This window comes from Mobula birostris, chromosome 6, assembly GCF_030028105.1.
Source record: "Mobula birostris isolate sMobBir1 chromosome 6, sMobBir1.hap1, whole genome shotgun sequence".
NCBI lineage: Eukaryota > Metazoa > Chordata > Chondrichthyes > Myliobatiformes > Myliobatidae > Mobula > Mobula birostris.
Genome location: NC_092375.1, coordinates 44,233,161 through 44,248,907, shown reverse-complemented (window position 1 = coordinate 44,248,907; position 15,747 = coordinate 44,233,161). Strand labels below are relative to the sequence as shown.

The following is a 15,747-nucleotide window of genomic DNA, read 5'->3' as shown; positions in this document are numbered from 1 at the left end:
GACCGTGATCAGCAGTCACAAGACAGCGCACCCAGATGCCTTCTTTATCACCATGGGTACTTCAATCAGACCAGCTTGAAGAATTCTCTGACAAACTACCACCAGCATGCCACCGATGGGACCAGTGGAGCCAACACATTCAGTCGCTGTTGCAGCAGTGTCGAGAGCATTTACTGTGCTCACACTTTGTGGCAAGTCTGATCACCTGGCTGTACTTCTACTCTCAGCATTTAAGCAGAGACTGAGACTGCAGCACTGGTGGTGAGGATGGTCAAGGGAGGTGGAGGAGCATTTACATGACTGGTTTGAATTGGTGGACTGGACCATATTCAGGGATTCATCTTTGGCTGCCATATTTGAATTTGGTGACAGCACCACTGTTGTTGGCTGAATCAAAGGTGGTCACGAATTGGCGTATGGGAGGGAAATTGAAAATCTGGTTGAGTGGTGCCACAATAACTTCTCACTCAACGCCAGCAAGACCAAGAAGTTGATTATTGACTCTGGGAGGAAGAAGCTGGAGGTCCTGTATGAGCCAATCGTCAACAGGGGAAGAGAGATAAAGGGTCGGTAGCTTGACAAAGGGTTCTGGCCCAAAACGTTGACTGATCGTTTCCACGGATGCTGCCCGACCTGCTGAGTTCCTCCAGCGTGTTGTGCATGTTGCTTTGACCCCAGCATCTGCAGAGTATTTTGTGTTTAACATATCAGAGGATCTGTCCTGGGACCAGCACCTAACTGTCATCACAAAGAAGGCATGAGAACATCTCTAGATTGTTTTAGAAGTTTGCGTATATTCGACTTGTCACCAAAAACTTTGACAAACTTCGATAGATACACGGTGGAGAGTTTCCTAACTGGTTGCATCATGACCTGGAATGAAAACACTAATGAGCAGGAATGGAACAATGGTGGATACAGCCCAGTCAATCACAGGCAACGCCCTCCCCACCACTGAGTACATTTACATTGTGCACTATCATAAGAGAGTAGCAGTCATCACCAAAGGACCCCCGCCATTCAGGCCATACCCTCTCCTCACTGCTACCATCAGGCAGGAGGTATAGATGTCTTGGGTCACACACCATCAGGTTCAGAACAGTTATTACCCTTCAACCATCAGGCTCCCGAACTGGTGTGAATAACTTCATTCACTACTAGTCTGAACTGACTCTACGATCTATAGACTTACTTACAAGGAGCCTTTACAACTCACATTCTCAGTATTATGATATTTGCATAGCTTGCCTTCTGCACATTGGTATGTCATTCTTTGTTCATGCATAGTTCTTCATAAAATTCTATTGTGTTTCTGTTTTTCCTGTAAAGGCTTGCAAGAAAGTTAATCTCAAGGTAGTATATGGTAACGTATACATACTTTGATAATACAATTACTTTGGATCTGTATGAATATGATATCAAGACCTGTGTGGATGAGTGTATGCCTTCAATAACAGACTGAGCATTAAAACCCGATGCTTTGGATGAGCCAGAAGATTCACAGTCTACTCAGAGCCAGATCTGTGGTGCTCAAGGCCAGTGATCCAGACCCTACGAGATGTACAGGTATGGCCCACTGAAGGCCATAGTGAGAGCAAGAAGGCAACTCTGTGAAGTTATAGAAACAGAGATTCAGCAGCCATGGCAGGGTTTGCATGCTATTACTTCCTATAAGGCGAAACCTAACTGCATAAATGGCAATGATGCTTCACTCCTCTACAACCTTTATGCATGTTTTGTAAATAGAATAACACTATCAAAATATGAATCGCCACAGCCTCTGCCAACTGTGTTCTCTGTCTCAGAGCCTGATGTTAGAACTTCCTTCAAGAGGGCGAAATGCAGGGAACTGAAAATCTGTGCTGACCGGATGTCCGGAATATTCGAACAACTTCAGATATCCTCAGCCACTCACTGCTGTAGTCGGAGATTCCCACCTGCTTTAAAAAGGGCATCAAGCACACCAGAGCCCAGGAAGAACAAGGTGAGCTACCCAAATGACCTTTGCCTGGTAGCTCTCACATCGATTTTGTGATGAAATACTTTGGGAGTTGGTCATGGTTGGAATTGACTCTTGTCTGACCTGCTGCAATTTGCTTGCAGCCACAACAAGATGTACTGTATAATGGACACAGTCTCACTAGCGCTGCACTTGACTTCAGAGCAGCTAGACAACAGCAAAACATACATCAGGCTGTTGCTTATTGATTATGCCTCAGCGTTCAACACCATCATCTCCCCAATACTAATCAATGAGCTTCAAAACCTGGGCCTCACTACCTCCCTCGACTTCCTTATTGGGAGACCACAGTCACTGCAGGTTATAATAAATGCTCACTGACAATCAACCCAGGCACGTGCAAAGCTCTACTTTCCCTACACTCATGACTGTGTGGCTAGGCACAGCTCAAACACTATCAATAAATTGATGACGCCACTGTTGTTAGCAGAATCTCAGATGGTGATGAGGAGACGTATAGGAGTGAAATTAATCAGCCCATTGAGTGCTGTAACAACAACAATCTTGCACATAGAATCAACAGGACCAAGGGTTTGATTGTGTATTTCAGTAAGGAGAAGTTGGGAGAACACACACTAGTCCTCACTGAGGGTCAGTGGTGGAAAGAGTGAGCCGCATCAAGTTACTGGGCTTCAACATTTTGGAGGATATATCCTGGGTCCAACAATCACAAAGAAGGCATTCCAGCAGCTCTACTTCATTAGGAGATTGAGGTGATTTGGTGACTGAGGCCTCTGTCTGTCAGAGTTGACCATGGACATTGCGTCCTAGCTGAAGTAGATACGCAGGCCTGGGCCGTACGATATGGAGAGCAAGCTGTTGCCCATGTTGCAAGCTCCCCTTCTCCATGCATTGGATGAACCCAAAGGAATGGCAGAGACTGATTCAGCTTGGTACCCACAGCATCACACGAGTTGCCAGTCAGTATTTAACTAGTAGGGCTGCCTTAGGAACTCCAGGTCTGGATTTTTCTCTCTGGGTCTACTCCCGAAGCCTTCCCCATAAGTGGGTAGAGCCGCAAGACAGCGGAGATTCGAGATCAGAGTTTTTCTTCTAGATGAGCTGCCAACCACGGCTGACAAGCCACATCTGCCTGAAACGACTGGTTTTAAGATGCCAGTAACCCACCTTTGCCCCTTCTCCTGTCAGTAGAGAGCATTCTGAATGGTTGCAACACAGCCTGGTATGGAGTCTCCAGTTCAAAGGACTGCAAAAGTGTGCAGAGGGTTGCAGACTCAGGAAGTTCCATCACAGTCACAACCTACCCTGCCATCAAGGACGTCTTCAGTAGGTGATGCCTCAAGAATGTGGCACCCATTATTAAAGACCTTCACCCTTCAGAATGTGCCCTCTTTCCACTACTACTGTCAGGTCTCTGAACAGTCCATGAACACTACCTTGTAATTTGTCTTTTACACCGTGTATTTATATTAAATCTTATTCCTTGCATTGTGCTGCTGCTGCAAAACAACAGATTTCATTCCATACGTCAGTGTTTAAAAAATCCTGATCTACACACACAAAATGCTGGAGCAACTCAGCAGTCCGAGTAGCATCTAGGAAAAGAGTACAGTCGACGTTTCAGGCCGAAACCCTTCAGCAGAACCCTTCTGTCCTGCTGAAGGGTTTTGGCCTGAAATGTTGACTATACCATCCTGCATACACCCTTCTTTTAACTTTCTTTATTTTTTTTTGTCGTGTGCCTGCGTGTGTGCGAGTCTGTGCATCTGTGTGCGTCCGTGATGATGTCTTTTTCATGGCTTTTTACAAGGCATAGAGCGAGAGAGAGTGCGAGACCGTGTGGCGCGCCACTCCTCACACAGCCATTTCGCAGTATTTTCCCTTTATCTTTACGAGGTCGAGTTGCGATCTCGACACTCAACCCGGCACGGATGGAAAGCATACTCGGGAGCAGGCCCGACTGGTTTTGAACCCGGAAACCTCTGCTCTTGGGTCTGACGCCGATGTCATTGCGCCACCAGCCGGCCCTCATACACCCTTCTTGATGGGCTTATTGCTCCACGTGTTTCCTGTTCACTTCTAGGTCCTGCGAGCCCTTCAACCTCCTTCTGCATGTCATTCCCTCTCTACTATTTAAGTCCATTATTCTGTAATGTTGGGAAGTTTATTTTCAGTGAAAGCTTATTGCTATTGTTCCACTGAATATACTTACTATTGTTACGTACCCCGTAACTGGGTGGCCAAACCAGCAGAAATGGAACGCTTGTTGGGAGTCTGTGATTACTAGGAACTAATAAAGTTTTATTAAAGACATAAATAATACAGTACACTAATCGCAAGGATATAAATGTAACAGGTTAGCAATGATAATACACACATATACACAGAAATAGGGTAATAGGAATCAACCAAGCTCTATCGCAGTCTAGGGGTAAAATGATCAGTCTTAAGTGAAACAGAGTTCAGTTCAGTTGAATGCAGTTCGAAGTAATCGCTGTTGTTGTACCGTTGCGGGGGGAGAGAGAGAGATGCAGTTGGTTTCAGGCAGAACTTTTGATGTCTTCTGATCCCGCTGTGGTCACCGACTGTGACCCCTCCATTCCGGACACTATCGTTCTTCCGCGGTGAACCCAGCACCCAGGCAGGGGCAGACACACACCCCAGGTTCCCACCGATCGTACCTTTACACCCTGTGAGCCTCTGACCAATTCCCGCGAACTGGTCCTCCAAACTCCCACCTACTTGTGGGGGCACACTGTTCTTTCCAGGGTCTCGTGGCGTGTCGTGCCTTAGCAAACCTGCTCTTTTTGTCCCCCTGCTGGGGTATCACCTGTGCATCAAACTTCAAACAGTTCAGGTTCAAAGCAAATGGTCTGTCAATATCTGAATTGTGTTTCTTTCATGTTAATCTCTCTCTTATTAGCATTTTTAATGTTTCTCCATTGTCTTCCGTTATCTCTCTCATTAGCATCATCTGTCCGGTAGCTCTGCTTGGCGTCACACATGACACCACCACCCTTAAAAGGATTTTTACTGGGGTAAAAATTATGGGCATGAATGCACATTATAAGATGCACCCTAATATACAGGTAGTCATCAGCTATTCAGCTAATACAGAGAACCAAGTTTTAACACCTTGATAGACAATCAGCAATCACATTGTCAGTTCCTTTTATGTTTTATCTTAATATCAAATTCCTGTAATACCAGGCTCCAACTTAATAAGCGTTTGTTTTTATCCTTCATTGTGGCCAAAAACGCTAATGGATTGTGATCAGTGTAAATTATCAGTGGTTTCTGTGCCAGACAAATAAACCTCAAAATGTTGTAATGCTAGTATGATTGCCAGTAATTCCTTCTCCACAGTGGAATAATTTCTCTGATGGACATTAAACTTCTTAGAAAAATAAGCCACTGGGTGTTCAATTTCCTTTTTGTCTGTCTGCAACAGCACCGCCCCTGCGGCTTTGTCGCTAGCATCTGTTGCTAGGGAGAAGGGTTTTGAAAAGTCAGGCGCATTCAGTACAGGGTAGTGACACAGAATCGCTTTCAGACTCTCGAAGGCTTGTTGACAAAGGTCATTCCACACAAACTTCGCATTCTTCGGCAAGAGCTTAGTAAGAGGGAGGGTAATATCCGCAAAGTTTTTGCAAAACTTCCGATAATACCCCACCATCCCCAAGAACCTTCTCAGGGCTCTCTTGTCCGTCGGGATGGGAACTTCAGAGATAGCCTGCACCTTAGCCTGCATCAGTGCCAGCTGCCCCTGTCCTACCACATACCTCAGATAAGTGACCTTAGCGTGGCCGAACTCACTTTTCGCGAGGTTCACTGTCAGGTTGGCTTCAGACAGCCATTTAAACAGTTCCTCTACTGCCACAATGTGCTCCTCCCACGTGTCACTCCAGACCACTAAATCGTCAATATACGCTTCTGTGTCCTTTAACCTTTTTATCACTGAATTAATCATCCTTTGGAAGGTCCCTGGGGTGTTCTTCATGCCAAAAGGTAAAACACTATACTCGTATAACCCGGATGGAGTGACAAATGCTGAGGTCGGTTAAAGGAACACACCAGTACCCTTTCAGCAAATCGAACTTTGTGATGTACTTAGCTCTCCCCACTTTATCGATGCAATCGTCTACCCTTTGGATGGGGTAAGCATCAGTTTTTGTGATGGCGTTCACCTTTCTGTAATCTGTACAGAACCATATGCTCCCATCGGGTTTCGGGACAACCACACAGGGAGAAGCCCATTCCGATTTGGATGGCCTAATAATACCTGTGGCTAGCATGTGTTCAATCTCTTTCTCCACTAGATTGCCCTTCTCCAAGTTCATCCTATAGGGGTGTTGCTTAATAGGCTGATCTGATGTGACAACAACATCATGTACCATCCCCTTGCATCGCCTCGGGACATCCGGACATACATCTGCGTGCCGGTTAATTAGCTTTATCAGCGGCTCGCTCTGTTCAGGGGTTAAGTGAGAGACCTTATCAGCAAAGTTGGCCAAAACAATAGAGTTCTCCAATCTGGTTGGCACCATATTTATCTTTTCAAGATGGATTTTTCCCTTATCATTTGGCACCCTAGCCTCATTTATTTTTGTGATAACACTGACTAGATCTGCTTTCTGATCGTGGTAAGCTTTTAACATATTAATATGCATTAACTGTGTCGGCTTACCTCTACAATACTCAATAATATCCTTCCTCATGTTCGGCCAGTAAAACTCTTTCTTAATTCTATCGACTGTTTTCCTCACCCCAAAATGTCCACTGAGGGGTATCTTGTGGGCCAGGTTAAAAATCTCGTCCCTATAAATTTTCAGCACTACCACGTGGTGTACCACCCCCCACTCCTCATCTGCAGGCACAGTACTTGGTCTCCACTTCCTCATCAGTACTCCCTCCTTCACATAATAGCCCACTGGTTCCCTTTTTATTTCTGCTTCGGAGAGAACTGTCTTCGTCAAAACCATCAGCTCCTCGTCTCGTTCCTGTGCCTGTATAAATTCCTTCCTCGCTAATGATAAATCTGCCTCGACTCCTTCACTTCCTTCCACTCCACTATGCTCACTCTTCTCACTTTCTAACCCCTCCTGGTACAAGGCTGGTAAAAACGTCTCGGCTAAATCTGCATTCGCTTTGGCAGCTTTTCTCGACATGCGCCGAGTTACTGCGCAAACGGGATAAATCTGTGAGTTCACGAGCGGGTCCTCAGTCCTGGCAGGCTTGCTCGTCAGCTTTACTGCTGGGTACACATCTCCACCTGCAAGGTCGTTACCAAGTAAGACCTCCACGTCTTCCATCGGTAATTTCGGCCTCACCCCTATCGTGACCGGTCCGGAGACCAAGTCACTTTTTAGGTGTATCTGGTGCAAAGGTACTGCTTCAGTCCCCTTCCCAATGCCTTTTATCATGCTGACCTCCTCAGTCTTGGTCTCTACACTAAAGTATAACACCCTCCTTAAGATCAATGACCGACAAGCCCCAGTGTCTCTCCAGATCCGTACTGGAACTGGGGTTGATCCCTCCTTCACCGACACCAATCCAGCCGAAATAAACTTCTCATGCCCTTCCTGAACTCTATCAGACCTCTTCTCCCCTAGCGGTTTGTTTGCCGGCTCAATACAGCCAGTTGGAGTAGTTGTTTTTCCTTTCCCTGCCTCCTTCTTTGGGGCAAAACACCTGGACGCAATGTGACTGGCTTTACCACAGTTATAGCATACGACCCCAGGAGACTTCCTACCAAACTGCTTCCTGTCTTCCTTATCCTTCTCACTAATCCCCGGCTTATTTCCTGGCTTTTCCGGTGGACTTTCTCCGCCCTCTCGACTACCCTTCTGGTAGCTTACTCCGGGTAAACTTTGCTTTGTGTGTCAACGCGTACTCATCCACTAACTTAGCAGTTGCGGCTAAGGTTTCTGCCTCTTTCTCATCTAGATAGGGCCTCATACCTTCAGGGACACAACCTTTAAATTGCTCAATCAGTATTAGCTGTAGCAGTCTGTCATAATTCCCAGTGACCCCTTTCGAGGCACACCAATGCTCACAATACATCTGCATCTCACGGGCAAACTCTAAATACATGCCGCCCCACTGCTTCCTCACATTATGGAACCTTTGCCGGTATGCCTCCAGGACCAACTCATAAATCCTGAGTATAGCCTCTTTCACCACATCATACCTCTGGGCATCTTCAGCTGACAACACTGAGTAAGCTTGTCGAGCCTTCCCCTTAAGTACGCTCTGAAGCAAAACAGCCCACTTATCCCTCGGCCAGTCCTGACTTGCAGTGACTTTTTCAAAATGTAGAAAGTACCGATCAACATTGGCCTCCTCAAATGGGGGAACCAACCTAACCTCCTGGGTCGCCCTGAACCCTCCACCTTGATTGGGCATTTGGCCCCTCTCTAGCGTCATCCTTAACTTCTCCAGCTCAAACTCCCTTTCCTTCTGCTTCTCTCTCTCTTCCCGTTCTAGCTGCTTCTCTTCTCGTTCTAATTGCTTTACTAGGAACTCGTGCTCGAGTCTTAATTTTTCCATCTGCAGCTGCACGGTCTCTCCACCAGGTCTGCTCATAGACACCACCTCCAGCTCCCCGTGGGGAAACACACCTTTAGATACATAATGCTCAACGATAGCTCTGTGCATCTCCGCTCTCCTCGTTGTCGGCTTCCCCTTAAAAAGATTCAACCGTTTGGCAATAGTCACCAATTCTGATTTCCTGGCATCCTCTAATGCCTCCAAGGTTGGCGCCTTTAGAAATTCCACAATCTCCATTTCTGCTGTTTGCCCTTTTTTTTCTTTCGGGAATTTTAACCCAATCAATTTACCCAGTACCAATTTTGGCATTCAAAATCCCAGATGAGATCCCCACTTACGTTACATACCCCGTAACTGGGTTGCCAAACCAGCAGAAATGGAACGCTCATTGGAGTCTGTGATTACTAGGAACTAATAAAGTTTTGTTAAAGAAATAAGTAATACAGCACACTAATCGCAAGGATATAAATGTAACAGGTTAGCAATGATAATACCCACATATACACAGAAATAGGGTAATAGGAATCAACCAAGCTCTATCGCAGTCTAGGGGTAAAATGATCAGTCTTAAGTGAAGCAGAGTTCAGTTCAGTTTAGTGCAGTTCGAAGTAATCGCTGTTGTTGTACCGTTGGGGAGAGAGAGAGAGAGTGAGAGATGCAGTTGGTTTCGGGCAGACCTTTTGATGTCTTCTGATCCCGCTGTGATCACCGACTGTGACCCCTCCGTTCCGGATACGATCGTTCTTCCGCGGTGAACCCGGCACCCAGGCAAGGGCGGACACACACCCCAGGTTCCCACCGATCGTACCTTTACACCCTGTGAGCCTCTGACCGATTCCCGCGAACCGGTCCTCCAAACTACCACCAACTTGTGGGGGCACACTGCTCTTTCCAGGGTCTCGTGGCCTGTCGTGCCTTAGCAAACCTGCTCCTTTTATCCCCCTGCTGGGGTATCACCTGTCCATCAGACTTCAAACAGTTCAGGTTCAAAGCAAATGGTCTGTCAATATCTGAATTGTGTTTCTTTCTCGTTAATCTCTCTCTTCTCTCTTATTAGCATTTTTAATGTTTCTCCATTGTCTTCCGTTCTCTCTCTCATTAGGATCATCCGTCCGGTAGCTCTGCTTGGCGTCACACATGACACTATGTATCCAGAATTAATGTCAGTCTTATCCTGAATTAATTCCTGTAAAACCATTAAGTGACTGAGGTTAATGAGCTCTCATGAGATTAATGAGATTGTTTCTCATTTGATATCAAAATTGACAGATTTTTACACCTGTGCTCAAGGTAATTAGCACTCCAGCTTTTTGAAGCCATAAACTTCCTTACTTATTTCTTCCATCCTCAAGTTAAGTGGGACTTCAGAAATTGTGTGCCCTAGTTAGAGTTTATAATATATGAGCTGAGATATCTGCTCATTTCTGGGTCACAGTGCACTCATCCCATCCAGTATGGTGACTGCTTTGTGGCCGTTAAATGTGAGGGCTTGGGAGAAGGTTTTAAATGTTGAATTGAACTCTTGCACATTGCAGCCCGTCATTTCAATTTGCTATTTATTGTGGTGGAGTAGAAGCTGGATATGTCCCTACTGGACAAATGTGGGACAGTCTCCTGTGCTGTCGGTTCATCTCGGTGTTAAGGTGCAAAATGAAACAGAGCAGAATAAGTGGTGCTGTTTACGAACACGAGCTCCCTGTGTGGGAAAGCAGAAATAGAGATTATTTTTGTCTTTCAGAAGAATTGTTAGCCGCCTTTTAACTTACTTTTTAGTGTCCTTTGACTTGCAAGAAGAAGCTTCTGGTTTTTGCTGGGCTGCGTACTGACACTGTACAGATCACAGCACGTCCCAGAGAGAAGTATGGGCTGTGTTTAATGGCTTGGATCAAATTTGCTTCACACTGAGCATTAAATTACACTAATGAAATGCAGATTTCTCATTGTTTAAGTAGTAAGAATAAGTGGTTTAAGGTTGGGCGTTGCTTTCAAGTTGTGTAACTTGTGTCCAATTTGCTGTCGTTCAGGTCTCCATGTGGCTCAACAAGACCAACCAAGTACTTTCACACTAGTCTGCAATGACCAATCAGGCCAGAAGATGGGAAGGGGAAGTGAATCTATTCGAGTGAGCATCTTCAATAAGAATAAAAAAGAATGGTGGGTAACTTGCAAGAAAGTGAGCAGGAAGGTAAATTCATCTCTAATAAACTGTAGGTGTCTTGCTATTTTAAGCAGTTTAAACTTGGGTGAGTAGTTAATTAATGTAACTTCCATTCCCAAATATAAATTAGGTTAATTTGATTCTGATTTTTATATTTGCAATAGTTAACTTGCTAGACCCGTACCACTATGGTAGCAGTTAGTTAATATTCAGTTAATAATTTGGGATTTGAAAAAAAAAGTTAGGCGTTAATAATGATGCAGATGAGTGCAAACCCCATCTGGTTCTCTACTGTCCTTCAGGAGAAGAATCCCATCATAGAGTTGTTCACAAACCCTTTAGCTCAACTTTTCCATCCCAACCTAACTCCCTATCTACACTAATTCCATTTGCCTATATTTGACCCATATCTCTCAAAACCTCTCCCATCCATCTAAGTGTCCAAATAGCTTTTAAACATTGTAATCGTCCCTGCCATTGTCACTTTGTTCCCACCTAGTTCGGCCAATGCATGACTTCAAACTCACCATTATAGTTAACTCTCAAATACCTTGCCACTCATTTCCAGTAAGGATTGATGAAAAATGAAACATTGCCTCCAATACTTTAAGACAGTTCTTCGAACCTGTGAGCATCTTTCTGCAGGGCCTAATTCCATACTGTATTACTCTATGACTAAGATTTCTTTATATGCTTTCACTGAAAATTTGACAGTATTTGTACTAATTCTTGTATCCGCTTGCATCAGAATCAGCATTTTCATCTCTGGTTTGGAAAGAGGGACACCTCAACAGTAATCCATTGCTTCACTGAAAGTATTTACTCTGAATATGCTGGTCATCTATTATTTCAATCCACAGTATCAAAACAACACTGCAAGATAATCATGATGGAACTTATCGAATTATATATACACCTCAGATGTCAGGCTCGTATGTGGCGTGGGTCTGTGTAAGTGGACAGCATGTACAGGTGGGTCAAGACTGGTATAAGTGATATAAAGGTTTCAAATTATCTTGATGTTGCATAAAACAGCTTGCATTCTGCTTTTGTGGAATGGATTTGAAAACGGACTAAGTATTAATGTTTCTCTCTATCTGAAAATGAGATGCCTTCTTGCTCCTGACCATCACATTATGTACACATCCAAAGTTTTTCCACTGACTACAGTGTAATAATGTAAGCTGGACATTGGAATTTACAGTAGTGTTATTCTGAACTAGATCCTGTCCTCAAAATCACTCTTTCACTGAAGTGGGTGTTTTTTTTTAAAAAAAAGGAAGCTAGACTTCTCCTTCCTCCAAGTAAAAGGTGCTTCTCTCATCATGAAAAGAATCTAGTTTTTTTTTATTTCTGCAAAACCAAATAACATGAAATATCTTGGAACCTCTGTTTAAATGTATCCTGCATTTTATCCTTCCAGGCATTAATTTCCTGGCCTGTTTCAGATTGTTCCAAAAGTTGTTCTTGTGTAAAGCTGCTGAGAGCAGATTGCACACATTATGTTAGTTTACAGAAAAAAAAACAGCTGAGTGAATGAGTCCCTTTACCCCTTCAGAGTCCACTCACTTATTTGACTCATCAGGGCCCTCTTTCCCTCTTCTGGTTCCATTATCAGTTTCTTTCCCACTGATTGCTATTATCTCATTCCTTACCTATCACATAGCAGCACTAGTTCCCACTTATTATCCCCTAGCAGCACTCCCTGCCTTCACCCTTCCCTTCCTCCACCTGGCTCCATCTGCTTCTATCTCTTAACTCCACCCATCCCTCTCTCTGACCTGGCTCCATCTACCCCTCATTCTTCACTGATCCACAGTTTAGCAATCATCTTTTGTCCCCTGTCTCAACATCACCCCCCATCCCTTTGTAATGGCAATCGTCCGTCTCCGATCTCAGCTCCAGTACACGATTTTAATCTGAAATGTCAGCATGTCTTTTCCTCCCGTGGATGCCGAGTTCTGCCAGCGGATTGTGTGTTTCTCCAAATTCCAGCATCTGGAATTCCTTGCATCTCCTATTCATTTACTAAAATTGAAAGTATTACTTCTGACACATCCAAAGGTTTCAGATCCACTCAGGTAATCAGCATGCTGAAGATCAGTTATGTTCACGTATGGGAAACATAGTTGACTACAGATGCTGGAACCCGGAACAAAAAACATCCACTATCCATTTCCCTCTACAGCTGTCTGATCCACTGAGCTCCACCAGCAGCTTGATGGTTTTCCCTTTTGTTTACATCATTCTCTGCACTGTTGTAATCGGAATGTACTTTGCACTCAGAGGCCACTTTCATAGGTACACATGCTTGTTAATGCAAGTATCTAACCAGCCAATCATGTGGCAACAACTTGGTGCATATAAGCATGCAGACATGGTCAAGAGGTTCAGTTGTTGTTCACACAAAACATCACAATTGGAAAGAAATGTGATCTAAGTGACTTTGACCATGGAATGATTGTTGGTGCCAGATGGGATGGTTTGAGTATCTCAAAAATTCAAAGTTCAAAGTACATTTATTATCAAAGAATGTATACGTTATATAACCTTGAGATTTGTCATCTTACAGGCAGCCACAAAACAAAGAAACACTGTAGAACCCATTTAAAAAAACACACACACACACCCAGTATATAGGAAAAGAGTAAACAGAGCAAATGATAAAAAGTAAACAAATAACAAAGAATGTGAAGTGCAGAGCTCCAAAAATGAGTTCACAGCCACAGAGCCAGTTCAGCGCTGAGGTGAGTGAAGCCAGTCCAGAAGCTGTCCACAGAGCCAGTTCAGAGCTGAGGTGAGTGAAGCCAGTCCAGAAGCCGTCCACAGAGCCAGTTCAGAGCTGAGGTGAGTGAAGCCAGTCCAGAAGCCGTCCACAGAGCCAGTTCAGCGCTGAGGTGAGTGAAGCCAGTCCAGAAGCCGTCCACAGAGCCAGTTCAGCGCTGAGGTGAGTGCCGATGGTTGCAGGCCATAGCTACAGAGTCAGCCCAGTGCCAAGACGAGCAAACCCCACTGAGCGGTGAACTGAACAACGGAGCAGTCAACCTCTACCGTCAGCCCCAATCTCACTCGGCACTTATGTCGGCCAGGCATCAGTTTGTTTTTTCACTCTCAGTCCCAGGCCTTGCTGCTTCGATCCCACCCCAGTTCCGCTGCAGCAATAGCTGACACCATCGTACCTGGACTCTCGAGTGTCCAGCCCACCAAATCCCCCAGGACACTGCAAAGATCACCAGGTCCTACGAAGAGAAACTACAGGGTGTGGACTGCAGTGATCGTAGTCCAGAAAAAGTGAATAGTAAAAATGAGAAGTAAAATATGAATAGAATAGTTAGTGGTTTTGTTTGCTGCCTGTAAAGTTTCACTCTGATTCACCAGCGCCATCTTTACCTGAATTATTTTTGGACTTTTCATGCACACCCATCACTAGAGTTTACAGAGGATGGTGCGAAAAACAAAAAGCATCCAGCGAGTGGCAGCTCTGTGGGCGAATATTCCTTATTAATGAGAACTGTCAGAGGAGAATGGCCAGACTGGTTCAAGCTGACAGGAAGGCAACAGTAACTCAAATAATCACACGTTACAATGATAATGTGCAAAAGAGCATTTCTGAATGCACAACACATTGAACCTTGAAGCGAATGGGCTACAGCAGCAGAAGACGGTGAACATACACTCAATGGCCACTTTATGAGGTACCTAATAAAGTGGCCACAAAGTGTATTTTAAGTGGATAATGCCTGCACTGTTACAACACATACCTGAAATTAAACACATGGACTAAAGTAGTCTTTGTCCTTAAAGTATAGAAATTATTTCATCTGATGTCAACAACTTTCAGACTTATTAACAGAAAACTTGCCTCAGTCTTATCAACCTCATTGATTTCTGATTGTACAGCCTTTATTTCATCTGAAGCTGGAGGATGTCCCTGCTTGTACAGCATATGCAAACATAATTTGAATACTCCTGCAAAAGTATATAGTTAGGGTGCCTAAGACTTTTGCACAGTACTGTACTAATTTGATGTATCGCATTGTACTGCTGCCGCAAAAGGAAAAAAACAAATTTCATGACATATGCAGGTGATGATAAACCTGATTCCAGTGTGGGTCTCTGCTGCGGACTGAGAGTGCAAAGGGGACAGCGAAAGGGGAATCATTGTTGGGGCTACAAATGTGATCGAGGTGACTTTGACCGTGGAATGATTGTTGATGCCAGATGGGGAAGTTTGACTATCCCAGAACTACTGATCTCCTGGTTTTCATGCACAACAGTCTCTAGAGTTTACAGAGAACGGTTCAGAAAACAAATAAGCATCCAGTGAGTAGCAGTTCTGTGGGTCAAAATGTCATTTTAATGAGAGAAGTCAGAGGAGAATGACCAGACTGGTTCAGATTGAGAGGAAGAAGACAGGAACTCAAATAACCACGCTTTAAAACAGTGGTGTGCAGAAGGCCATCTTTGAATGCCCAACATGTTAAACCTTAAAATGGACGAGCTACAGCTGCAGAAGACCACAAGCATACACTCAGTGGCCACTTGATTAGGTATAGGATCTATCTATTAAAGTGGCGACTGAGTGTATTTGCAGCCTAAAAATATATATTTTTCTGTGGTACATGTAACTTCAATAGAGTGTTGTTGTTTTCTAGGGTTCCCCATTCACCATAACGGTAGAAGGCAAATTCCGTGAGCATGTTGGCATATTCCACTGCTGCACATTCTGCTCCAGTGGTGGACAAAAGGATGTCCATTGTGGCTGCAAAGGGACAATGCCAGGTGAGCTTGATAAAATGCCTGGTCTCTTATAGTGCCTCATCAACACTTTTTTTGCAATAATTTGCAATTAATTGTCAGATTTAGAGGCTGTGTAATAGTGAGTAAATAAGCCGAGGGATCAAAACTTAACAGTGATCTGCAAATATTAACACAAGAAAATCTGCAGATGCTGGAAATCCAAGCAACACACACAGAATGCTGGAGGAACTCAACAGGCTAGGCAGCATCTATGGAAAAGAGTACAGTCGATGTTTCAGGCCAAGACCCTTCATTAGGA

The 15,747-nt window shown here is 44.4% G+C and overlaps 1 protein-coding gene across 3 annotated transcripts in view; it reads left to right on the top strand.

Annotated features, from left to right (window-relative positions):
- The window catches only part of trim45 (tripartite motif containing 45), a 34,609-nt gene that overhangs the window by 6,723 nt on the left and 12,139 nt on the right, over nucleotides 1-15,747 (top strand). For all 3 annotated transcript variants that reach the window (XM_072260375.1, XM_072260374.1, XM_072260373.1), the window contains exons 3-5: nucleotides 10,555-10,684; nucleotides 11,549-11,660; nucleotides 15,344-15,470. In XM_072260375.1, the coding sequence (XP_072116476.1) occupies nucleotides 10,555-10,684; nucleotides 11,549-11,660; nucleotides 15,344-15,470 (369 nt within the window). The remainder of the gene's footprint in view (nucleotides 1-10,554; nucleotides 10,685-11,548; nucleotides 11,661-15,343; nucleotides 15,471-15,747) is intronic.